Source organism: Agelaius tricolor, unplaced genomic scaffold (assembly GCF_023055355.1).
Source record: "Agelaius tricolor isolate 1412-34295 unplaced genomic scaffold, bAgeTri1.0.p SCAF_5, whole genome shotgun sequence".
Lineage (NCBI taxonomy): Eukaryota > Metazoa > Chordata > Aves > Passeriformes > Icteridae > Agelaius > Agelaius tricolor.
In genome coordinates this window covers 25523036-25548591 of record NW_027269265.1, presented here as the reverse complement: position 1 = coordinate 25548591, position 25556 = coordinate 25523036, and the positions used below count along the sequence as shown (strand labels likewise).

The 25556-nt window shown below is 41.1% G+C and overlaps 2 protein-coding genes across 4 annotated transcripts in view; both read left to right on the top strand.

The window, feature by feature from the left end:
* Positions 1-7025, top strand: part of PRORP (protein only RNase P catalytic subunit) — a 39205-nt gene extending 32180 nt beyond the window's left edge. For all 3 annotated transcript variants that reach the window (XM_071426890.1, XM_071426891.1, XM_071426889.1), the window contains exons 6-8: positions 3871-4019; positions 4638-4833; positions 6538-7025. In XM_071426890.1, coding sequence (XP_071282991.1) covers positions 3871-4019; positions 4638-4833; positions 6538-6666 — 474 coding nt within the window. In that variant the 3' untranslated portion in view covers positions 6667-7025. The remainder of the gene's footprint in view (positions 1-3870; positions 4020-4637; positions 4834-6537) is intronic.
* Positions 7026-10713: 3688 nt separating this feature from the next.
* PSMA6 (proteasome 20S subunit alpha 6) lies at positions 10714-21632 on the top strand. Its single transcript, XM_071426888.1, has 7 exons — positions 10714-10910; positions 14763-14857; positions 15645-15726; positions 15885-16040; positions 18958-19136; positions 19781-19875; positions 21426-21632. Exons 1-7 carry the CDS (start codon positions 10835-10837, stop codon positions 21481-21483), a joined length of 741 nt encoding a protein of 246 aa, XP_071282989.1. The 5' UTR covers positions 10714-10834; the 3' UTR covers positions 21484-21632.
* Positions 21633-25556: the final 3924 nt, after the last annotated feature.

The window sequence follows — 25556 nt, the reverse complement described above, 5'->3', positions numbered from 1 at the left end:
ATCTACAGTATGGAAAAAGGTAACCAAAAATTGTGAAACTGTTAAGTCAAATAAATGTAGTCATGACAGGGATTCATTTATAGAATCATAGAATGCCTTGAGTTGGAAAGGACCTACAAGGATCATCGAAGTCCCAACTCCTGGTCCTGTGCAGGACACCCCAAGAATTGCACCTTGTCCCTGATAGTGTAGCCCAAATGCTTTTTGAACTCTGTCAGTCTTGGTGCTATGACCACTTCCCTGGGGAGCCTGTTCCAGTGCTCAACCACCCTCTGGGTGAAGAAGCTTTTCCCAATGTTCAGTCTAAACCTCCCCTTACCCAGTTTCAGGCCATTCCCTGGAGTCCTTGTCACTGGTCACCAAAGAGATCAGTGCCTGCCCCTCCACATCCCCCTCTCCCATGGAAGCTGTAACTGCAGTGAGGGCTCTCCTCAGTCTCCTCCAGGCTGAACAGACCAAGTGACCTCTGTGCTGCTCATATGGCTTCACCTCCAGCCCACCATCTTCATTTCTCTCTTTTGGATGCTCTCTAACAGCTTAATGTCTTTTTAATATTGTGGCAGCCAAAACTGTACCCAGGACTCAAGGTGAGGCCACACCAGTGAAAAGTGAAGTGGGACAATCACCTTTTTTGACTGGCTTCAATTGCTGGCTAAACTTTGGAGACAATGATGATGCCCAGCCCTCCCTGACAGTACAGCAATGGCAGCTCTGAACCTGTAGTCTGTGTTGGGCTTTCTTCTGCAGTTTCACAGCTTTGTTTGGGTGGGAGGCAGCACTAACAATAGGTGAAAAGAGCAGTAATAGAGCAGTTTGTTGCTTTTATTAGCAGATAACCTGTAGGTGAGCTTTGCTTTTAAATGGCAGTTAGTGAACCCAAATGTTTAAGCAATGTCAAACATGATTTATTCATAAAAAATGTGATTTAAATATTTTTGGTGGTTACTTCTTCATGCTCTGTGCATATAAGGGTGAGTCACCTTCTGCTGAATCACTGAGTGGTGTGCCTCCCAGCAGCAGTGTGTAGGGATTTCCCATTTCACAAGTGGGAATCTACCAGTAGTACCTAACGAGAAAGCTACCTCAAGCTAAGCTTTGAAACTGGGGACACATGGCACAGCGGGATCTAGCGATCAGAAAGGGACTGGCAGTGAAGTCTTAGGAAATCTGTATCCTGCTCTGCTCATAGTTCCTTGTATGAGTTAGAGTAATTAACCTGTCTTCCTTGTGCTCCATTATACACTCATGCAACTTCTGGAGATACTAGATTAATAAAATAGCCTTGACTTTTTAAATGAGAGATCACTACTGCTGTTTAGTATTAACACCATGATGTTCAGTTACTTTCCTGTGTGACTGAAACAAGTGTTAGTGTGTCTCACATCTTCCTTTCTTGAGAAGCAGCCAGGTGTGGGAGTAGGCACACTTAGGAAACCCCCCATGTAAGTTCTGTGACTCCTTGTAGACCACCCCCATTAAGTGCCCAAGCCTAAAGTGAGAGAAAAGGCTCTTTAGTGAAGTTGTGCAGAACAAAATTATCTTTATCTTATGAAAACAAAAGTAATTTCTATCTTCTGTATTTTAGTTGTGTAAGTAAGGTTAATCTCTGTGTTAAGTAGAGGAGGGACAATGGGTTGTTATGTAAGCAGGATTTCAAAATTTTAAAATGCTGACTCCCTTTAATTTCACTACATTTTAAGCCTTTGAGTTTTTCCATTGCTGTAGCTAATTTATACCAACCTCTCAATTTTCTCCCAGAAGCACTTCACACTAGAAAACCTCATATGCTAAAAATATGTAGGACAAGAAAGTCCACGTGACTAACAGGTACAAAGTACCACTAGTTACAACCTCCAGAAAGAAAGACCTACAAGAGCTGAATCCAAGAATACTTGGGAATAGCTACTATTGACCAGTCTGTATCTGGAGCTGCTGTTTTTTATCTTCTTTTTTTTTCACATGATTTTTTGCTAACCTTCTCTTAATGTAGCAAAATGTTAGGCAAAAAGAAAAAGTATTTTCATTTGGAATTTGTAAGTGTTTGCTAAAGTTACTCATTATTATTTCTTCACTGTTGACTTCTGTACGTGAAATGATTAACCAGCTTAATTGTCCTTTGGTATTCAAATCCAGCTATTTGCAGGACTGGTTCAGTGCATGAGAAGTTACTGCATTTGGCCTTTTCCTGCTCACATTATGTTTTGTTTGTTTTAACCAGGGAAAAGCAGATTGTACACATGTGTAGCCAATATCCAGTGTGATCTCCTGGAAGCGGGAGGTCAGTTCCAATAGGTACTGTTAGGTGTTTGTGCTTTTCATTAGCACCAAGGTCCTGTATCTGTATTAAACAGAGCCTTTACTCCCTCAGAATCAATACTGGCAACAGCAACTTACAGCTCAACAGTTAAAATTAATGTAGAAAATCTTCTGGCTTCCTCTCCCAGGTCTCAGATCCAGATTCATGGCATATTTCATTTGAGCCATCTGCAGGTCCTTTCCTGTGAAGGGCAGTCCCACATTTCCTGTCTCACCACCTCCAGTGATGTATTCCCATCAGTCATTGAACCTTTGACTCAAGTCTGTCTGTTGGGTTGCTGCTCAGGCCTACAGAAAAGTCTTCTGTTGGATCAGTGAGCTCGTCTGTAATTGTGATATAGATCTGACACAACAGAAGTAGTGAGATTGTGCAGCTTGAGAGAAGACTGAGTAGTACCCTTTCTTTTGGTACTTGCAGGTAGATGAAACTAAATTTTGTAATATTGTAAAATGGCACACAAAAGTTACATGAATAATTCTTTCTAGCCCCTGAATCAAAGGAAAATTATACCCAAAAATGAGAGGGATCACAAATAGGAGGAAAGGAGGATAAAGAGCAAGAGAAGGGCAATTGAACATATTAAAGGGAGAAAAAGTAACAAGGAAGAGGGAAGTAGCTAGAAAAGCAGGAAGGATTAAAGAATGATCAGGAGATTGTATGTTGGCTAATAGTGGTAGCAAATGCAGGTAAAAATTAGGAAATACCTTTCCCTGGTTGTTGAGCATACTGTTCTTGTCTTTCAAATACAATAGATGCATGAATCTCAAGAAACAATTCTTCTGTCTTTCTGGGTCGAAATGACATGCCATTGTTTTGTGAGCAGTCCATGGCGATAGCCTGGATGCTGAAAGCCAGAACCTTTGCCCTCCCTGAGCTCAGTCTGGGTGAAGCAGGGAGGGAAAGTCCCAGGCACAAGTGCCTGTCCTGAGAAGCACTTCATGCAGAACAGGCACAGCCCTAAGAGACTGCTGAAAGTCCCTCTAAAGTGAGTTTACCACCGCTATGTTGGTTCACAGGCGGGCGGCTGATCTGGATGTGGTTTTCATAAAGCCTTAGTCCCGAGGTCACGGATTTCCATGTCCTGCCACCCGCCGCCTCCCCGCAGGGCAGCGCGGGCCGTGGAGCTCTCCTGCTCCAGCAGGTGGGGCTGGAGAGGCCGTGTGCTCCGGGCTCCCCGTGCTCCGTGACCACCGTGGGTTATCACGTAAATCCAGCGTGATTCATTCCCTCGCCTGACTTGGAACTTCTGACATCTCCAAACAACTCTGCCCGAGATCGTTCGTGTCATTGGAACTGCATGAGCTGGAATATGAAAGCACTGTATTTTCTGTGTGGTTGAGAACAGCTTCCTTCAATGAATTGGTTTGTTGTTTCTTTTTTCCCTCGTGATTAGGGAATTTAATTAGTTATCTGCTTAATTCACATTGCAGTTAAGAATGGTATGAAATGAGAGTAGTCTAGAAGTCCCTCTAGGTGAGACACACATGAAAGTATTCCATGTCACTCTGTGTTTACAGCTAAGAAAATCTTTGGGTTTGCTTTGTTTTCTGCAGCTGTTTGATGCTGTCAACTGCCTGGCCAAGGAGAACGCCCGGTTGCTTGTGCTGGGCCGCAAACATATGCTGACAAACTCTTCAAATTGGAAAAGAGAAATTATGAAAGAGATGCAGAGTAAGGCAGACTTCTTCTTTGCTGAAAATATGTAAGTTGAAAAAAACAGCTCAATATAATAGAGACCAACACCTGATTTGTGTGCATTTTGCTCTAGCTTTTAGTACCATTACTAGTATCTCTATCTGTGTCTGTGAAAGAAACATATCCCTTGCTACACTTGCTTCAAAAGTACATTAAAAGTTGCATTGTGAAGACTTCGATCACTTAGAATCATATCAACAGCTGTATGGTTTATTAGGATTTATGACTGATAAAACCATTGCCAAGAGCATAGTGCCCTGAACTACAGAATTTCTGGCAGCATCCGTGTGCAGTTGTGTCTGCTGCTGTGTGGGGGTACACTGTTGAGTTTTAGCAGTTTTGTTCTACATAGCACAGTGTTATTAAACTTCATGGCAGGAGATTACATCTATTGTCAGATGTGAGAAGAGGAAAAAAGTGCTCTAAGTAGCACGTGATTAATTTTTATTGCACTCAAGCTTTTGGTGCCCTGTGGTAAACAATTTTTTATTTTACAGGGAACTAGAGTAGTGGTGGGAATTTTCAGTGTTGCTGATGAATAAATCTTGATCAGCATTTGAATCACTTCCTGCACTCGCTCACTGCCTTGTGAATGACGTCTGTCTTTTCCATTTGTTTTGTGAAGCTCTGAAGATGACCCCTTCTTGTTGTATGCCACTCTCCGCTCGGGCAAGCACTGCAGGTTTGTCAGCAGAGACTTCCTGCGGGACCACAAGGCTTGTCTGTCCGACAGTCTGACACGCCACCTGTTCCGCAAGTGGCAGCGTGGCCACCAGATAGTGTTCTTCCCTTCTCCAGGAGGAAGGAGTATCAATTTCTTGGTAAGTTTTCCCACTGCAGTCAGAAAACACCCAGAGCATATTCATTGAAAATACATTATTTCAGATTCTGGAAACCAAAATATCATGTTGAAGCTTAAGAAATGGATTTGTACCGGTGTGCTCAAGATTCCCATGTTAACTGAAAATCCACTGGATTCACAAAGCATGCCACAACCAAGAAAACTATAAGAGAGCCAAGAAATGCTACCTAAATGTTTAAAATGTAAATAAAAGTTTATGTATACGAATATTTCCAGTACTGGAAACTCTGTAACCATTACTGGCCTCAATAAAACCTGAGAGCCAATGTTTTAATTTTTTTAAAACTTTGAAATCCCTTGTTCTCCTCTACAGCACTATTATAAAATATCATACGTCCAATTTTACAATAGAGTTTCTTTCATCTTTATTTTAAAGAAGCTGAAAAAATACAGGTATTTCAGTATTCACTGCAATAGTAATCTAACATAGGTATAAAGTTTCATGAGGGAAAGTCCATAACAGCCAGATTTATAGTTTGTATTCAGCTACAGAAACTGCAGTAATGTCATGTTATGGAAAAATACTACTCTTGTTGTCTAGGAGATATGTATCCTTGTGATCAGATTTTTCTAGGAAAAAATCCATCACGTGACATTCTATATGCAGTTCTTTTGTTATCTGCTCTGTCTGTATTGTTACTGCCTGATTAAAGGAATACTGCATACCTATGCATACTGAATACCTATGCAGATTAATTTTCTTCCTTTGCTGGTTAAAATTGTAAAATAACATTCACGATTACAAACAGAGATAGCAGTTTGTAAGAATGACAGCCTTTCATTCTTTGTTGCCATACATGCATTACTTCTTATGGAGCCAAATAATGAATGGTGGGGTCACCTGTGCTACAGCTATCACAGCTTTAGCTGTTTCTTTCTCTTGTACAAAGGGACTGCTAATTTTCACATCTTAAATCCTATACAAGTGATTTGGGTGATTGATATTGCCAGTCATAGCTGTCTTCTAAGTTTTTCTGGAAGCTACCACAGTAGACTTCCAAGACTATACATATAGAGTGATAGTATGTCCTGGGAACCATAATTACCAACCAGTAAGGTTTCTTTTGTATTTGTCTTATATATGTTGAATTAGTGTACCTGCAACATAATAGACCTGAAAGATTGTTTATTCTATTTGTTCAACCAGATGCTTCTGAAAGTGTTAGTTATAAGCTCTTTTCTTATATCTCCTTTTCTTACTACTCCTTGGGACAGAGCAAGTCAGCTCTGTAAAGAGACACACTGGGAGAACAAATACAAGATGTCATTAATGTCATTAAATCCTACATTCAAGCCTATAAACTCCACATCCTGAGTAATTCCCATATGATTTCATTTAACTGAACAGAACAACAGTCATTTTGTCATTTCTAGTAATTGAGTGCATTATCCTGAAATCATTATTATCTAGTGCAGATTGAAGACAGAATTTATAATGACACCTAGACCACAAAATACTAGAAGATAGTTTAGTTTTTCCTCCAGTACTAAAATTTAGAATTTGTTTTGTATAAGAAAATAAAATGAGAATTGTTAAGAGATAAAACCGTGGAGACTTCTAAGGTAAGCATTGGAAGTTGTAACTAACTACCTGTAACTGATATTTCAGTAATACTTTGTACAAAGTCTAAAAAAAATGTTTTCCCTCTGTTTTTCCCAACAGCCAGCTTTCCGTTACGACTGTGTGGTACAGACCACAGGTGATACATGGCATATTCCCTATAAAGATGTTTTTGAGGAAAAATATTCATACCAAATACCAAGAAAATGGCTCTGCGTTCACCAGAAATGATGAAGAATGTAATTGGAGAAGCTGAAGTGGCCTCTTTTTTTTTTTTTTTTTTTTTAATTATTAAATCTCTGTTGCTGGCTAGGAAAATTCAGCAGGACAGTTATGGGGTGAGGTGTGTTACTAAAGAAAATTGAGTGACTGCTTTTGACAAAATCATTCCTGCGTACATCTCTTAACATCAGTGGTGGTCCAGTGGGGGTGAATTATGTCCATTATTTCTATTTTTAAAGGCAATTTTTGTGATTTGAATTAAAACATGCTTTTTCCTGTTGGAATTAGAGTTTGGGCATTTTTATCTTTTATTTTTTCTCAAGCTTTTCATCTAAATTGGAATAAACTCTGTACATTGAAGAAATTAAGCAAGACTTGCAAAGTACCTTCAGAGTTTGTGGTGCTGAGCTTGCGCAAGTGTTACACAATGTCTACCTCTATTCAGTGGAGCTAAGGGGGATAAATGGTGCATTTACCATTCACCAGACACACACAGACTTAACTCTTTCTCACTCTAATTAGAGTTTGTTTGATAACATAGAATGCAAGAGATTGGTTAGAGAAACATATAGCAATCATTTGTTTGGAAGAATAAGGAAAGAACCAGTGGAATGCTGGGCTTTTTTTTGTGGCTCTTCCACACTACTAAATTTGCCATTTCTGACAGGATTTGGCATTACTGAAATAGTTTGCTGATGGAAATGCATGGATTTTTTAAATAAAAATGGATAGCTAGAAAATCTTAAAGACAATAATAGGACAAAATTGATTCTTGTACATTTCTATAAAATCTGTCCCAAATTATAAAGCAAAAAAAAAAAAATAGTATTAATTACAGTAAAAGTATTCTGAGTTATTTGTAAGTGTGTATGTGGTAAATGTGTTTATTGCACTTACAACTTTAATGCAAACCTTTCTCCTCCCAAAATGTAGAAATGCCACATAAATCTCAGATGAAATATCCTGAGCTTGTCACATCTGTCTCATACAAAAATCCTCTGTTCTAAACTGAGATGAAACATTAAGATTTTTTTGTATAGAACTCGCAGTTCTGAGTTCTTGCAGGCCCTGTGACAAGCTCCCTCAAGACTCAGCATTCAAGCATGTTCCCTGCTATTTTTTTCCAGGACAGTCCTGACACATGTTCTACCTCTGGCATGAGTTTGTAAACCAGCAGGTATGATTTGCATACAGTCATGTCCTTCTGAGTGTCCTTCACAGTGTGCAGAAAGTGTAGAGGAGCTGGGTGCCTCTTAAGGTAACATAAAACCTTGGCTTTAAATTCATCATATTGTTGGTAGTGTTCATCACAGACCCTTTTCCTGACAGAACATCACAGCACTTATGGAGTCCAGAAGGACAACCAGAGGGATTGGATCTACTTCTCTCATTCCTTAATACTTCTAATTTGTCAGAAGATTGCTTTTATAATTCTTTAAGTTAGAGAACTGCCACATCATCTTGAAAGTGGAAATAGTGCTTTTAAATTAGGTGTCTGCTCCTGTGCAGGAGTGCTTAGTTAGCAGCTGCTGCTCTGTTGAAGGCTCCCACACCCTTGTATGAAGCTGTGCATGCCCTGAGCTGGTGTCAGCCAGTGCTGTTACAGCCCTCCTTTGGTCCTAGGTCTGATGGTCGTGCAGCCCAAAGCAATGCAGAGATGGGTCTTAAAACTGTTTTGGCTAGGTCAGAACTGGCATTGTTGCACTCAACTAGCACCATGGCACAAGTACTGGTACCTGTGTGGGAGTGGGGTTCAAATGTCAGCCTGCAGAAGGTGGGTCCCTGCAGCAGCTCTGCCTTAGGTCAGCCCTAGCTGAGCAGAAACTGCACCTTCAGGGTACCCGTTTCATTGTCATTAAATTTTCTATTTTACCTCACCCTGGTCATTAACAGGCATGCATAATATCCACATATAACTGCATATATAATAAATGTAATAAATGCATCCTCTACTTCCTTTTTAGTCAGAACATGTTCCTAATCAATCACTTGGGTCTCACCTCAAAAACTGTTCTCAGAGAGATACTGTAATGCCTTCTAAATAATAACACTTCCTAAATACACATTACTAGTATATTTAGGGGGATGATGGAACAGAATATGGAATTTACAATTGGAAGGTATTACAACATTGATGTCAGATTTGTGACTTCTTTTTTCATGTTTGCTGCTAATACACTTCTCTGTAGATCCTTACAGGAAATAATGGCCTCTGTGGAACCAAAGGGGAAACATTAGTGATGACCCTACAGACTTCTTCAGGTGTATACTACATGGAGACAGACACACTGGCAAGATAGAGTTGAGAAAGAACTGATTCAGTGTGCACTCCAGCTATTATCACCTCCAAGATCTCCCACTTACTGCTTACTATGTTAAAAAGATGGCAGGGAGAACAGCTTTACTCAGGATCCTGCAACACAGGATTTGACTCCATACTCATACTCATCAGAAGTGATTTAACATTAAACCAAAAGCATGATTGCTCTTCTGAAACAATGCTGTACTCTGGAAGCTGTATCCTGAAAGTAGCATAATTTCCACTCCATCATGTCCATAGTATTGAGCAGCTACACTTTTTCCTTTATCTAATTCAAATACTGAATCTTTGATTCCAAACATAAGGATTTTCTTGGTTACTATTTGGCAATTAGGCTGAACACTTGATATTTACTTAGATTTTCTCATGCCCTTTTTCTCAGGAGAAAAAAAAGCATTCCAGAGAATCAAAGAGCTCTGTAGATGGAAGAACTGTAAAGGTATGGATCATTATCTTGGAGAAACTGGTCTTACAGAGGTCATAAGAATCACAGATGTTATGGAAGGAACGCCTAGGGATCTGTTGTTGGCTGTGTCAGTACAAAAGCATCAAGTGGTACTGGCAGATAGAAGGTTCAGATAAAAGGTGAGGTTTCAGGTAAAACCACACAACGTGCTGTTCTGCTGACCAGCTCTTTGCCATGACGTGTTGTGGATTCAAGAAACACAGGTGGGTTTGAGGGAAAACCAGAAGGTTCATGAAAGAGAACCAGCAAGGCTTACTAAATAACCATACACTATCCCTGCCTTGGGAAGTCCCTCCAGATGGCTGGAGACTGGGAGAGGATTCAGGGAGTGTATCATGAAAGGCTCTCTCTAGTCTTTAAATCCTTGGGTATTCCCCTTTTGGCCACATTTGGAGAGAGAACATTGGATAGGACTGGCTCCGTTCTGACCCAGCAGACGCAGTCATACGTGTTCATGTTCTCTGTGTCTCTAACAAAAGGGACAAACTGAGTCTTGTAATGCATATGGGACATTATTCTCCCATAGTATTAATGAGCAGGGAGAAGTATTTTGAAAAAATTGAGAATACAGACTTTTAATGCGTGGCATACACAAAATCCACCTTTATTCTGCTATTTCAACAAAGAATAAGCTCTCCTAATAATAACTTCAAAGTAGAGGTGTGGATACCAGAATGCAGCTTTTCCAACTCTTTTAATGAGCGGCTTTTAAAAAATGCCTTCCCACAAAGAGCAGGGGAATTCCAAGATGTTAAAAGGCAAAAAACTTATAATCATGAGTTTCAATTTGGGGAATTTCCTTTTGGACTGGACACCGATGAAAAGTCATTTAAACATCGCATTATAACGCAGCTGCGGCAACAATTACCTACGAATACCTTAAACATGATTTTTTGAGATACTTGCTTTAAAATTATTCTCATTCAAGAGCACAGGCGGAAATACTTCGTTCAGAATTTTAAGAGGGGTTTTGTTTTCCCGGCTGACTGGTGATACTTTGATCCAGCGTTGATGGATGCCGCGATGATACTTTTATTCCGTTTCCTGCGCATTCCCTCAGGCACGTCCGGCGGGCTTCCAGGTTTCCACGAGTTGAGCCTCGCCTCGCCTCGCCTCACTGTCACTGTCACAGCCAGTGTCACAGTAGCAACAGCAACAACAGCCGCCGCCGCGGCAGAGCCCCGCCTTCCGCTCGCGCCCTCCGTGACGTGTCTCGGCGCGGAGGCCGCGGGACTCGCGCATGCGCAGCGCCGGTACCGGACCGTGACGGTGCGGGAGAGGCGCGCGCCTGCGCGGGGTACGCGCGTGACCCGGAAGCGCTCCGGCGGTGCCTGCGGCTGCGGCGGGGCCCTGCACGCGGACAGCTCCCCCCGGCCCGCGCCGCTCCCGCCATGTCCCGCGGCTCCAGCGCCGGCTTCGACCGGCACATCACCATCTTCTCGCCCGAGGGCCGCCTCTACCAAGTCGGTGCGTGTCCGGCCGCGGGGCCGCCGCCGAACTGCCCCGTCACGGGCCCGGCCTGCCCGCGCTCCCCGCCGAGCGGGGCCGCGGCCGGCGGCCTGTGCGGAGGGGCGAGGCGCGGCGCCTCTCGTGGCTCGGGAGTCCCGGCTCCCGCCTGGCCTGGTGCCGCCGTGTGTGGGGGAAAGCCTGGTGGGAGCGTGGAGCGGCGGCGGTCCCGGTCGTCCCGCCGTGGGGACCAGGGGAAGGGATCCTCGCATGAAATCAGGAAAACCTAGAGCCAGGGTGGGCTCGGCTCTCTCGAGTGTCCCCTGGCACCGGGGGGGTCTCCTCTGAGCCCTCGGTGTTCCATTTCAGATGCTAGGAGACCAAAGCTGCCGCTCTCCAGAGGCTGTTTAGTCTCCCTTAAGTGTTTCTTTGAGTGAATCTTGCCAAGCCTCGGAGCGCTGCGTTTTGGGATCTGAGAGCTATGATAAATGATTGAAATGGGATTTGACCTGCCTCAAACCCTGCATGCCGGAGTGACAGTCACTTCTTGGGTGTAACTCACTTTCTTGTTAACTCCTGAATGCCGCTTGTTCTGTGGCCTGTGAGATAGCAGCAACCATCCTTTGTTTTCAGGTTTCTTGGAATAATCTGAAGCCAAGCTTCAGCTTCTGCAAGCCACTGATTCTGTTATTCCTATTTTTGCAGTGCACCAGCTTGTACAGAAGCACATCCTGGTGCCCCTTGTGCAGGATACAGCCAGCTCAGAGTGTGCCAGGACAGTAGTTTGGGAATGCCCCTGGAGGAGCCTCTCAACAGGGACAGATGAACTGTTCTGCAGCATCATCCTGATGCTGCCTTCACTGCACATCCACTGCATGTTATGTCTGTAAATCCACCTGTTCTCCAGGAAAGGAGCTTGCTGGAGTCAGATTGCATTAATTGCCCGTGGCAGCCATGTAGTTTTTTTGTGACTGCCCTTGAGTTTTTCTCGGGAAGAGGCCTGTGTGGATTAGGCCTCATAGACAGCAAGGAAGAATTAGGAAGGTGCCTGTACTAGATACCTACATGTGGATGCTGTCTTATATCTGGAGCACGTGTGATGCTTATTGTCCCTTATACGTAGGGGTGGTAGGGACAGTGCTTCCTCACACAGGGTTTCAGTGGTTCTGTGGCAGAGGAGTCCTGGGCTCCCACCTTCAGCTGCCACTAAAACAGGCTGGTTGGTCTGCATCACTTCCCACTGTCTCTGTCACAGTGCTGCTTGTTGGGAATGGTTTCTGCATTCTGTAGCAGAGAGGAAACTGAGCCTTGGTTTTCTGCCTCTGGGGTGTATTTAGCCAGTAGGTTAATATATGAGAAATGTGTGGTACCTCCATACCTTTTAACAGTGTCTTAGAAACAAGTATCTGTGTATTTGAGAGCTTCTGCACTTTAAGACAGCCTGAAGCTGTCTTAAAGCTATTTTAAGTATCTATGTGCTATAGGAAGAAAAATATGTAGATGTTAACTTCAAGCAAGAATGAGCTCACTTTACTCACAGCCAGGCTGGTAACTTGGGCATGGTGCCCCATGGATGTCTCTGTTTGCCAGCATCTAACCACAGCATGGGCAGAAATCTCATGCTTGTTTGCAATCAAATGTCCACATCTAGGTGGTTTTGTTTTGTCTTTGTCTCTTTGCTGGATTAAGGTTAGCTAGGGGCTGTCAAGGATGAGCATGGACATGTGTTGCTCTAAGATTGCCTTAAAACTTGAGTTTTTTCTGGAATTTGGCAGTATGGGAACAGAGACTTCCAGCATAGTGATACTGGACTGAAATGCTATACTTCGTCTTAGGTCTGTCTTCTGCTTCCAAAGCTCAGAAAACTCATGTGCCTTTGATCTCATATTAGAAAACTTAACAGTTATTTCACATTACTGTGGTTAAAATTTCTCAGAGCATCAGTGTTCTCTTGCTACCTATTAATTTCAGTCTTCAAAGGTGGTGTTTCTTCTCAGTGGAGTTTTGGGAGAAAAGAAAAATTACTACAGTAAAATTTCTGGCTGTTGCCATGTATTCAGGGAACAGAAAGGGACTGCTCTTTTCACAGAGAATGTCTGCAGTGCTGCTGAAATACTTACATAGCAGTAAACAGACTTAAAACAGCACTAGCAACTCGGATTTGTTACATTGTAAGAGCCACTTCACCTTTTGGCTTGTTTCCTTGAAAACTGGGCAATCGAGGTGGTAATCAGGGGCTGCAGTTTCTCAAGCCTGGTTGTTGGGAGTTGTGAGCAAAACCCAGTTTGTGATAGGCATTGATTCCTACTGCCACCTAAGTGTCACAGAAGCACAGAGTGGCTGAGATTAGGTGGGCCCTCTGGAGATTGTCTGGCCCCAAGCCCCTGCCCAAGGAGGCCCACCTAGAGCTGGATGCCCAGGAGTGTTTCCAGATGGGTTTTACAGGCAACCGGTTCCAGTGCTCAGTCACCATCACAGGAAAACATGTTTTCAGGTACTGGACCCTCCTGTTTCAGTTTGTTCCAGTCACCTCTGATTTGGTCCTGTCATTGAGCATCAGTGCAAAAAGGCTGGCTCTGTCCATCTGCTTTACCCCCTGCCTTCAGGGGGTTGTACAGATAAATAGACAAGTGGTGCAAAGCCTGTGCTCGGGGCTTCGGGCATGGCCAGTTTGCAGGCAGCACTGGCTCCTTTCTTACTGGGGTTTGGGCTCTGCTGCAGGCTGGCACTGATCATCCCAGGTGGGCACAGTTGTGCAGAGGGAAAGGGGGAACATCCTTTATGGCACATTTGGGTAACCAGTAAATAGGCAAATAGCAAATGCTAAAATAAATAAATAATTAGTAAATAAGTAAATAGTAAATGCTCTGATGTCTGAGAGTAGTAAATGCAGTGCCATAAATACACCACAGTGAGCCCTTCCTTAACAATGACTCTGCAGATTGAACATTAATATGCAAGGTTTGAATTTTTTTCTTCTTCAGATTATTACTCCTCTGTTGTGCAATTTCTTCTATAGATCTGAGTGCGGCTTTTAAAATAGCCAAGTTTCTTGCTCCCATTTTAAGATAGTTTTAGCAATTTGCTATGCTATTTGTAGACATATTCTAAATTCTGGGTTTACATGCATGGCTAACAAAAAAACTCACCTACATTTAGCTGCTGTCTGAAACTTACCACTCAGCCAGAATTAGGAATTTCTGAATGTTTATCAAATGTTGCCAGGTTTTTAAAGTTCTTGTGCCTAAGGCTTTTGAAACCATCAATCAGGAGAAATTTGTTTCTTGGATATTTCCATGACTGTTACTTTAGTGTTTGCTTCTTAATCCATTGTACTTACACGAACAACACTGTTTAATTGGCATCTGTGTAGCTTTCACTATAAAAAGTAAAAAAGCATTGCAGTGTTTGAATGTCAAGTCAGAAAATATGATAGTTAAAACCTGTCTCCTGTGTCATCTTACCGCTTTTCATCTATATCAGTAAAAATTAGAAAAGAAGCTTGCATCCTTTAAAATACTAAAATTCATGTCAAGAATTCTTCTGTAAGAATTTATGGTTACTGTAGATTCAGGTTGGACAATTTTGGTCAAGTTCAAAACAGCATTTTTGTTCTAAAACTTATTCAGTTGCTGTTCAGCTTGAACTGAACAAAAAGTCAAATTAGAAGAAACATTTGAAGGAAGCAGTGACAGTGGTTTTGTGAAGAGAGTCAATGCACATTGTACTAAAGATCTTAAGGACACAAAGTGTTGCACAAGTATTAAAGTATTAAAAGGTCATAAATTAGTGGGATCATGTGTTGGGGGGAATTGTTACTTGTACTAGTGTCTCTGACACTAGTTTTTTATTAACATTTGTATCTTTTTCTAGAATATGCATTTAAGGCCATAAACCAAGGTGGACTTACATCTGTAGCTGTTCGTGGGAAAGATTCTGCAGTAATTGTAACACAGAAGAAAGTACCTGTAAGTAGTCTGGTTTTGAGGGGAGCTCTGGAAGGAGAGGAGTAAAAAAGATGGGGTGAGACTCAGCAATATTGATATTATTCTTATTAGCACTGACATAAATTGCTATTTGAACTGAATGTATAAGTATCATTCTGCTTATTACAAGTTCTAGTTCCATGTAGTGCTCAACTGTACATTTTCTCACTAAGTAGTGCTATATTGGTTTTCTCTGTAGCTGTTGAAGGGATAAATCTAAAATATAAGTTGACCCTGCTGTATTGAGCATGCATTCATTGCTCAATATTCATGGCTTGCAAAGGGCTGAGTTGTCCATAACCAGTTCCCTGATTCCTTGAATTTCTGCTGAGAAAATATTATACCAATAGCACATAGAGCATGCTTTTCATAGGTTTTTGAGAGTGTTTCAGCTCAGTGGTGATGTACTGTTGAAAAAGGGGGGAAATTCTTTTATGTTTGAAGGGCAGCATGCAATAAGAGAGCAAGCTTTTGTATGTGGGTTCTCAGTTTCTTCAGAGGGAAAAGGACTCTGATGTTGATCATGTTCTTCTTGTTCTCCTTCTCCAGATCTGTGGTTTTATTCTTCCCTGTCCTCCAATTTCTTCTTTGCATGCCTACAGCAGTAAAAATTGGAAAGCCTGAAAGACAATTTGTAGCTGTTATGGATCCTTTTGGGCTCTTCTGTAAAAAACAGAGGATTCAGAGTTTGGGGGCTTTTTTGTTTGTTTGTTTTCTTTTTATTTTGAGGACAGTGTTTGCTATTACATTATTTCTGTTTCCTCTTTAGGACAAGTTACTGGATTCCAACACAGTGACTCATTTATTCAAGATTACTGAAAATATTGGTTGTGTGATGACAGGAATGACAGGTATTTAATTCACCCATCTGGTTTTGGAGAACTTACCTAGTTCTCATGGGTATATTTAAAGACAATGTAAAGTTGGACCTGGAATTATATTCTTAGGCAGTGCTAGAAATAAAGATGGTATATATTCAGTGGAATTAATATTAGTTCTCTTTGTCTAGCTGACAGCAGATCCCAGGTGCAGAGAGCCCGCTATGAGGCTGCTAACTGGAAGTACAAGTATGGATATGACATCCCTGTGGATATGCTGTGTAAAAGGATTGCAGATATTTCTCAGGTCTATACACAGAATGCTGAAATGAGGCCCCTTGGTTGCTGTAAGTACAGTGTATGAAAATGATCTTTACTGTTTCTTCTCTAAGTTTGCAAATTCATATGTAAGAAATTCTCACCCATTTTCAAAATGGGTAACTGAGGGTGTAAGGGGGATGAACAGCTGAATGAGAGAGCAGTGTTGTAGGTCTTGAACTGGAGCCCTGATTTTACCACTAACTCAGCATTTGAAATAATGTAGCCTCTCTGATACTATTTCACCTTAGATTTTGGGGGTCCTGATGTGTTTGCACTGTGCAGTGGTATCTGTGAGCAGGAAATGCTCTTTGTAACTGTATCTGTTTGTGGTGGTTTGACCCTGGATGGATGCCAAGTGTCTGCAAAAGTCTCTCCATCACTCCTTTCCTCAGCTAGACGTAGAAGAGAAAAAATACCATGGAAAGCCTTTGGGTCAAGATAAGGGCACGGAAGGATGACTCACCAATTACCTCCATGGGCAAAACAGATCCACCTTGGGGAAATTAACTGAATTATTAACAAACAAAACCAAATCTTCAAAACACTTGCCCCCTACCTCCTTCACAGATTTAACTTTATTCCTGGTTCTCTACCTCTCCCATAGTGGCACAGGGAGATAGGAATGGGGTCAGTACATAGTACATTGTTTTTCTGCTGCTACATCTTCCTCAGGGGGAGGACTCCTCACACTCCTCCCGTGCTCCAGTGTGTCTCCCACAGGAGACAGTGCTCCAGGAACTTCTCCAAAGTGAGTCCTTCTCCCAGGCCTCAGTTCTTCACAAACTGCTCCAGCAAGAAGCCCACCTTATGTGGGGTGCAGTCCTGCAGGAACAGGCTGCTCCAGTGTGGGCTCCTTTCTCCACAGCACCACTGGTCCTGCCAGAAGCCTGTCCCAGGACAGGTTCCACGTGGGGCCACAGCCTCCTCCAGGCATCCACATGCTCCAGTGTGGGCTCCTCCAGGGGCTGCAGGGCCACAGCTGCCTCACACCACAGGCTGCAGGGCCATAGCTGCCTCACACCACAGGCTGCAGGGGAGTCTCAGCTCCGGCAGCTCCTTCCCTCCGTCATTTGCCTCAGTGCCTGCAAAGTTGTTCCTCTCACATATTCTCACTCCTCTCTTCTCTGTCTGCAATTTCCTTCTTTTTTTTTTCTTTCTTAAATATGTTATCCCAGAGGCACTACCACCACTGTGGATGGGCTTGGCCTCAGCCAGCAGCAGGTTGGTCTTGGAGCCAGCTGGCTTCGGCTCCTTTGGACACGGGAAGCTTCTGGCAGCTTCTCACAGCAGCCAGCCCTTTAGCCCTCTCACTACCAAAACCTTGCCAGGCAAGCCCAGTGCTCTGTGTCTGGGTAAACAGCACTGTAAAAGAGAGAGATGGAGAGTGCAGTTATCTTTGTGCAGGTTTTTTACAAATTTTTTTCTCCTAACTTAGCTATCGTATATGTAATGTAGAGGAAAAAGTGTCTAAAATATTTCCCTTGCAAATATTTCTACGTGTCTTCTTTTATAACAGCAAATGCAGCTTAAAAAGAAGTTGTGTGTTGAGTCATTTTTTGTAGATGTTCCCGGTCATCTGTGTGTTCTGGGGTTGGTTCTGACTTGTGTTTCCTCTTACGTTTGGCCATAAGCAAATTCTAAACATACTGTCAGGCTGTTCAGGAACTGAGGTAAAACACTTAACAGGTTTCCTCAATTACTTTTTCATTAAACATTCTGAGTTTCTTTTTGATTGGTTGGGTTTTGGGTTTTGTTTTTTGTTGTTTTTTTTTTTAAGGACAATAGTTTCAGAATTGATGAATCACTTCTCGTAATCACAGTAGGACAGTAGGCACTAAGACTTCTCACTACAGAAGCAACATTGAGAGTTGCACCACAGTTTCCATGATGGGGCAATTCTCCTATCCTTGTGTGCTTGTAATTTTCAGGAAAGATTGTTTCTTTCTTCCCTTGGCATTTCCCATGCCTTGATACTGCTGGAAATTCCTTTTTTAAAATACATGAATAAAAATGCATTTTTCTTTACTTCCCTTAGCCTTTTTGAAAATATGAGGGGATTTTTTTTTTTCTGTTTTAGTAATAGCTGCTCAGAAGTTTATCATCTCTAACTACTAGTTAAAAGTTACACAAGTGTAAAGTGAAAATAATTGAAAAGCATGACCTTGTTCTGTTTTGGGTTTTTATTGCAAGTATTGGTTTTGACTTTTTTTTTAATATGCATGTTGAGACAATGCAGCTGTAAATCAAGAAGTGAGGGTGAACACATGAATTTCAGTGATGTGGTCAGTTTGTGTTACTTGAAAACTGTTCAGCTTCACAACACTTAAGGAGATGATCTTCAAGGACTCAGTTATGTCCTGATATTTCCACTTTTCATTTCAGATTTTTTTTTAAATTTAAAGAGAAAAAGGTATGTAATGCACTGTTTTTCAGGGTTACAAACAAGAAATCTAAATTTGATCTTTTAATATTTCCATTCATTTCAGTATGTTTGTAAATTGAAATATTGTTTAGACATTTGTGTCTGAAATATTTCAATGGTAATTGAAATATTGTTTAGACATTTGTGTCATATAACACAGGATGTGAGCTGTGGCTTGGTAAACTTCCTATCAGGATAAAACTTTATTTCCTGACTTTATGATTCTCTACACACTGAGCATGGCAAAAATGTTTGTATGTTCAGTGAGAATGCCTTCTTTGGGAATGACAGAAATACAGTTTCTGCTGACCTGGGTTGTACACCTGGTAATGAGATGCTGGTAAGAAATGGCAAATTAGAGATAAAAAGGAAATCACAGCTCCAGGTATGGGACTGATTCCCAAAGATGTACTGCTGTGCATGCATGTTTTTTCACAGGGAGGACTATCCATTCTGCTCTTCAGTTGAATTAAATTGCTAAAATGGGGAAAATAAATAAATTAACAAATTTTCTCTTCAAGGTATGATTTTGATTGGTATTGATGAAGAACATGGCCCTCAGGTATACAAGTGTGACCCAGCAGGTTACTACTGTGGATTCAAGGCCACAGCTGCAGGAGTTAAACAGACAGAGTCAACCAGTTTTCTTGAAAAGAAAGTAAAGAAGAAATTTGACTGGACGTATGAACAAACAGTAGAGGTAGGCCAGCAGAAGGAAATTAAAATTTGTTTAAAGTATTTTTGATGAATATGCTGCATGTAGGCTTGCAATGCAGGGAAATGTTTTAGGCATTTCCTCATTCACTACAGTTCTGTATTGCTGCCAGAGCAAATACAGCTATTCCAACCAGAAAATCCTTTGAAGCTATTCTGCAAGTATTTGAATGGTCATCTAATCTGCTTTTTTTGCTTTATGTTAGCTGAAGCAGATTCTATGATTGTAGCATTCCCACTGTAGCTGGTGTTTGGTTACTACAGTGCTTGATTTTGGGGATACCAGTATGACTTAACTTTTAGTGACATTTAAAATAATCTTCATATTAGAAGGTATTTCAAACAGTATCTTTGCATGATAAAAGGTTTTGGTTTTGTTGTGTCTTTTTCTTGCCATGAAAACATGTCCTTTTGCTTTTTGTAGATTAGGCTTTTTAGAGAGAGGACTGGAGAGGGGCTGTATTCTGTAGCAAGGGGAAACTATTTGGAATTTCTAAGCTGAGATTTTGCAGTGAGAGGAAGTAACTTTAAACCAGAAGGAAGGATAGTTGTTAATGCTATGTCTATTAAGAGAGAAAAAAAAAGAATTAGTGCTTTCTTTCTAATGATAGGGGTTTTTTCATCTTTCAGACAGCAATAACATGCCTGTCTACTGTACTATCCATTGATTTCAAACCTTCTGAAATAGAAGTTGGTGTAGTCACAGTGGAAAATCCTAAGTTCAGGTAAGCAATCAGTGTTGATAAAACTTGGTGTGTTTCTGTGATTATGTGCAATTAGTTTTACCTTATTGTGTAATTGTAAATTGAGAAAAAGAGATCAATTTAAGGGATTGAAGCTTTGAAGGGCTTTTTACTTGTAACTCTTCAAAATGTGTAGAGGTAGAAAACGTTGTGTAAAAAGAATAATGCAGTTTTAAAATGTGTGACATGGTTAAGGGACTTAGCAGAGAAAAGTGATCTCTTTCATGTCTTAAAAGGGTATGGCTTTCTGTGATGATTGAAATGTAGTTACATCTGGTCTAGATGTGTTTTCATGCATAGAAGCATAAAAATTTTTCATAGTAATGGTATCTGGAGTCCACTTCCAAATCATAGTCATACTAACTAATGCAGTAAAGTCTGGTTTATATTATGGAATATTTACAAGTCCCTTAATTCTTTATTCTTTTTCTAAAATGAATCTTTAAATTATTCTTGCTCATCTTTTAACTGTTAGCATTTCTTAACTTCTAAAATACGTAATTAACAGATTACGGACTTGTGCAGTTTAAAAAACTGTATTTAAATTTGGTAAGATTAAAAGATCATGGATTTAAAAAATCACTAGTGATTTGAAAATGGCTGAACTATCTCCTTTCCAAGTACTCTGCAGTCCCATCTAGCATGAGAGCAAGGCACCTGCTATTTCTTCCCTCCTCCATTATTGCCTGCAGCACACTGGGTGCACCAGGATCACCTGGGCAGTGCCTGGGAGTTTTCCTGCTGAGGGCAGGAAAGCTTCATGTGGGATACAGTGTACTTGGCAGCCTGCTCACAGCACACTGTATAGCTACAGGAGTATGCATGAAGTGTGGGAGAAAAACTTTGGGGGAGCTTTTATAATGCAAAAGAGCCCTCCAGGTATTTAGCAATTACCTAAAATTTAGGTAAGTCTGGCTTGCTGCAGAGGGATTCAGTTATTTCTGCTTTAGTCTTTAATTGAGGGGGTTTTTGAGTTTTTTATTAAAAAAGAAGAGAGGAACAAAGTAAAATTTGGAACAAAGTCTGCTGTTACTTTAGTATAACTACTTGGGAAGTGGGAACTGAGCCCAAACCTTTGGGCCCTTCAGGTTCAGTCTTTTAAGTGCTTCCTTCCTAATGTTTTTAAGGTGGACATGGTGATGGTGGGTGGTTTTGTATTTGGTGGTGTGTGCTGAGGACAACAGAGCAGCACAGTGTTTGTGAGAAAGCACACAGGAGCTGCATGAGCCCTTTTCTCCTGCCACTCAAGGGATCAAGCTACCTTCTCACTAGGTCTCAACTTGCAAATGCATTACTCATGAAGAATTACCTGTTATTTTTCTATCATTTGTTACCTCCTTGCTCTCTAGTGCCTTTGATTCTTCCTTTATTTTTCAAGAGAATTGGAATGTCAGCCTGTGGCACTGGCAGCAAGGCTTTAAAGGGCAGAAAGATGCATTGCTGTAAAACTTATTTGTATAGATATTAGGTAATATTGGAGCTTAAGGGGAAGAATCATTTAAGCTATTTAAGATTTCTTTTTGTTCTTTCAGGATCCTTACAGAAGCAGAGATTGATGTGCACCTTGTAGCTCTGGCAGAGAGAGACTAATTAGCATTCCCATTTCCATTGTCTGTGCTTCTGGCCAGGATGTTTGGTGAAAAGAAAACACTTAATAATGGTTTTAGATTATGGGTGGGAAACAGTGTTCACTATATGATGTATTTTACTCTGTACAAATAAAACAGAGGTTTTTGAAATTCTTGGTGTCTCCTTTCAATGTTATTTTTTAAACTTCCAATTCTATGAAATTGTCATCAAAATGCTTGATGACTTTTAGTGTTTCTGTGGTAATTGCCTGCCTTTTAATTGTAGTTTAAGAGAAATTTTATGCTCTGAGCTGTATTTTCCATCTGAGCTATTTGGCTCTTTGTGTAAAGTTAATATCAGTTTCTGTGGTGTGTGTGTCTTGAGATAATTCCTACATTCATGTTTGTTCTCTCCATGGCCTGATGTTGAAAGCCTTACAACGTTACTGGTTTAATTGTGGGGAAGTTAGGAAGACCTTATTTGCTCAGGTTTATATGAGGATATAGGGCAAAAGCAGAAGGAAAAAGCTTGAGCTGTGAGTCCAAGTCCAGTCCTTTGGACTGATTTATTTGCAGTGCATGTAGTGGATTTAAGAGATGTCTTCTATCATTAAACAGCTCTGAAGCTGACATTTATTTAGGGAAAATACTCTGTGTGTAGTGTACTTTGGGATTTTTGCTTAGTCACCTACCAGGTTTGGAGGCTTTGAGCAGTGTTGGGGCTAGACAGGGCCAATAGACAAAGTCCTTGAACAGGAAGGTCTCTGGGAAGCAATTCTTGCTCCTTCAGAGGTTTTGGGTTTGGAGATGAGACTGCAAAAACTTGAAGGTGGAAAAAAAAGACTTTTTGTTTTGCTTCAATTAAAGAGGTTTCAGCCTCAGCAGTAAAGAGGGAGATGAAGTTGTGAGGGAGAAGGCACTGAGGAGAAAGGAGAGATTACCAGGCAGTTTTAGTTTGTTGCACACAAGTCTCCTTGAAAGAATGCCAAGTTAATGCAGCATAACTCCTTACCTTCATTCTCTGCTGTGCACTTCTCATATTGGCTTTAATTATTCCAAAATTCTCTTTGATTTTTTTCAAGACACTTGGGAAAGGCCTCATAAGTTGTCAGAAACTGAGATTGGGTTATTTTTTTTCTTCATGCTTTACAGTTAAAGCCCCTTGAATATGTATTTTTCAAGTTCATTGTAGTAAAGAAGCTGCAGTTCAGTGTTTGGTGGCTTCAATAAAGGATAATGCTAACCTTAGGTGATAACTGAGTTGAGGAGAATCAGATGTATAGTGAATTGTGGAGTTCACAAAGCTTCTCGAATTTCTGTTCATGCCTCCACATTTCAGCTTCCCTCATGTCAGTTAATGCAGTGTAGATAAGATAAGGACCTCTGCTTCTGGTTTGGGGTTGGTTATCTGAGAATTCTGTGTGGGTTCATGCAACAATCAGCAAATTTGTGCAGCTAATGGCACATTTAGAAAGGTCTGTGTCATTTCAGCTGCCAGTGATAGCTCAGTTTCTGAAAACCCCTAGGGCCTTTCTTCCTAATACTTCAGTTGTATTACAACCTGGAATTTGAGTAGGCTTAGGTCATTATTTAGTCTGCCACAAAATATCATCCATCAGTAGTTTGTTCTTGATCAGCTTTGATAATGTATGGAAAACATCACTAATGGCTTCTTGAACAAAAATTAAAGGGAAGATGGCAATCAGGGATCCATATGACTAGAGCACATTTCCATTGTATCAATACCAAAATTCCCAGCAAGTCCTTTAATTCTAAGTTTTGGAGTTTGTATGGGATTGTATAACTCAGGTGGTGGTTCTGAGAGCGGTGGATGTTTGTTCATACCTTACCTGTTTTGCAATGCAGAGCATCCCATCTTGTGTTCAGAGATTATGAAATAAGCTGTCTACAGCTTATTATATATTAACTGTGAACGTTGCCTATTTTTTTATAAAGGCAATGGTGAACGTTGCCTTTTTTTTATGACATTTTTGCTAGTATTTTTCCTTGTAGAGAAAATTCGTGGTTCTCTTTTCATATTAATAATGGGGATTTTTCTTTTTTAGTCAAAGCTTTTTGCTTCTGAAGATAAGGCAGCAATGCAGGTGGGTTACCTGACCAAATGGGAAACCCCCATGTATTACATATAACACATTCTTCACACCCTGGAGCAAGTATCACCTGCAGCCAGGCTGTACAGCTGTGGCTGGTGCTGAGCTGTAGCTAGTATCACCTGCTGTTCCAAACCTGGCACTTCAAAGGAGCTGGAGTATGTGTGGTACAATCCTGGTGCTCCTAGTTTGGGTAGAGCTTAGAAAGAGTGAGACCAGACTTGGGATTGCTCCATGTGTTTGTGGTTTGTTGTGCCAGTGCTGAAGACTGGCAGATGCAGTTACAGTGTGAATGCACAAGTAGTTAAACAGGAACAGGACTGAGTTTTATTTGCATACCAGACCCACATCAGTGCTACCTGTCCTGGCTCTGCACCTTGTAACTGTCCACATCACATTACCAGTGCTCTTTATCTCTGCTGTAGTGTAAGGATGCTAATGCCAAGTACATGCAGTCAGCTTAGGTAAATCAGTGTTTATTAACTCTGAAAATCATCTGGATTTCTGATGAGTAACCTCCCTCCCTCCATGCAGATGGAGCCCCAAAGACAGTAATGGTATGTGTTATAAACAGAAGTAGCTCAATGGGGAGCCAGTTGCTCGCCCATCCCATGATGTGTTTATCCAGCTGTGTGCTGGACATTTTGTCCAGAAGGATCCTGTAAGAGACAGTATGGAAAGCTTTACTGAAATCCAAAAGGATTAGATCAACTGGCTTCCCCTGATCAGCTGGGTGAGTTAGCAAAATCAGCAAATCAGGTTTGATAAGCAGGACTTTCCCTTCACAGAGCTGTGCTGGCTCTGATCAATGACCACATTCTTTAGGTATTTGAAGGCATTTTCCCATTTTACTAATTAGCTTTCTGAGCAGCCTGAAGTCTGCTCTCTTTGGGCCTAGAGCTGAAGTTTTCCTGGCACTTTTCCTCCTGTGAGCACAGATTTTAGATTTGATCACTTCGTAGTCACTGTGGCCAATCTCCACTCACGAGACCCTCTCTTTACACACAACAATCCTGGTAAGGCAGGCAGTAGTGAACTTCTGTAGGATTTCAGGTACATCTTAAGAGCAATATGAGCTACTGTGTAATGCACAATGTTTGGCTGTGTATTTTCACTGTAAAGCTGATGACAGTCTGAGGACAAGGGTAGATGGGGATTTCAGATAGAGCCAGTACATGCAGATAGATCACAGTAATTTTAATGACATGGAATTATATGCAGCATTCTTTTTTACCTTCTCTGTCCTGTTTTGCATTAAATCAATGTCCAGGTTTACCAAATAAGAAGTATTTTGGTTCAGCACACATTGTTGGGAGTAAGATCAAAGAACTACAGCTGTCATTTTCTAGTTTCTGAAGAAAAAAAAGTACATAACTTTCCCATTTTTTTCCCCTGGCATAGAAGCAAAGCCTGCTATTTTGAGTTCTGCAAAACAGTAGCCTTACTGGGTCATGAGATCAAGTTTTGTGAAGCATATCCATAGCAGTATTCATGTTTTATTCTAGGAAAAAAAAGCTACCAGGGTAGTAATGGTAGGGACATTGCTTTTCATTTTATGATCAGTGAATTTTTGCTTTTTCAGATGGGAAATTTTTAAATTGTCACAGCTTGTTCCAGCCAGTTCTTGCTAGTAACAATTTGTTCTGTTCTGTTGTTTTGCTGTAACCCAAACTACTTGGAAACAATGCAAGACATCCTGTAGTTCAGGATCTGTTGGAACAGTAAAGCTCTCATGCCCAAACTAAAACAAGGATCATCACATGCTTATGCAAAGTTGTTTAAAATAGTCTGGACTTTGTTTATTGTGGTTCTCATATTTTAGAAAACCCCATGAAACATTTTAACCAGTCCTTTGTAGTATATCTATATAGATAAATTTTTAAGGGACTGACAAACCCCTTAGTTACTTGCAGTATTTGCTCCTCTTCACTAAGATTTTCTTAGCATTCTCATCTTTTCTGTAGTAATGATCTTACCCACGTCA

Bases quoted from the DNA above. Each gene is read 5' to 3' on its own strand.
- PSMA6 (XM_071426888.1), top strand. From the start codon at position 10,835: ATGTCCCGCGGCTCCAGCGCCGGCTTCGACCGGCACATCACCATCTTC. The intron at 14,858-15,644 runs GTAAGTAGTCTG...TTTCCTCTTTAG, and splicing joins TAACACAGAAGAAAGTACCT to GACAAGTTACTGGATTCCAA. The intron at 15,727-15,884 runs GTATTTAATTCA...CTCTTTGTCTAG, and splicing joins TGTGATGACAGGAATGACAG to CTGACAGCAGATCCCAGGTG.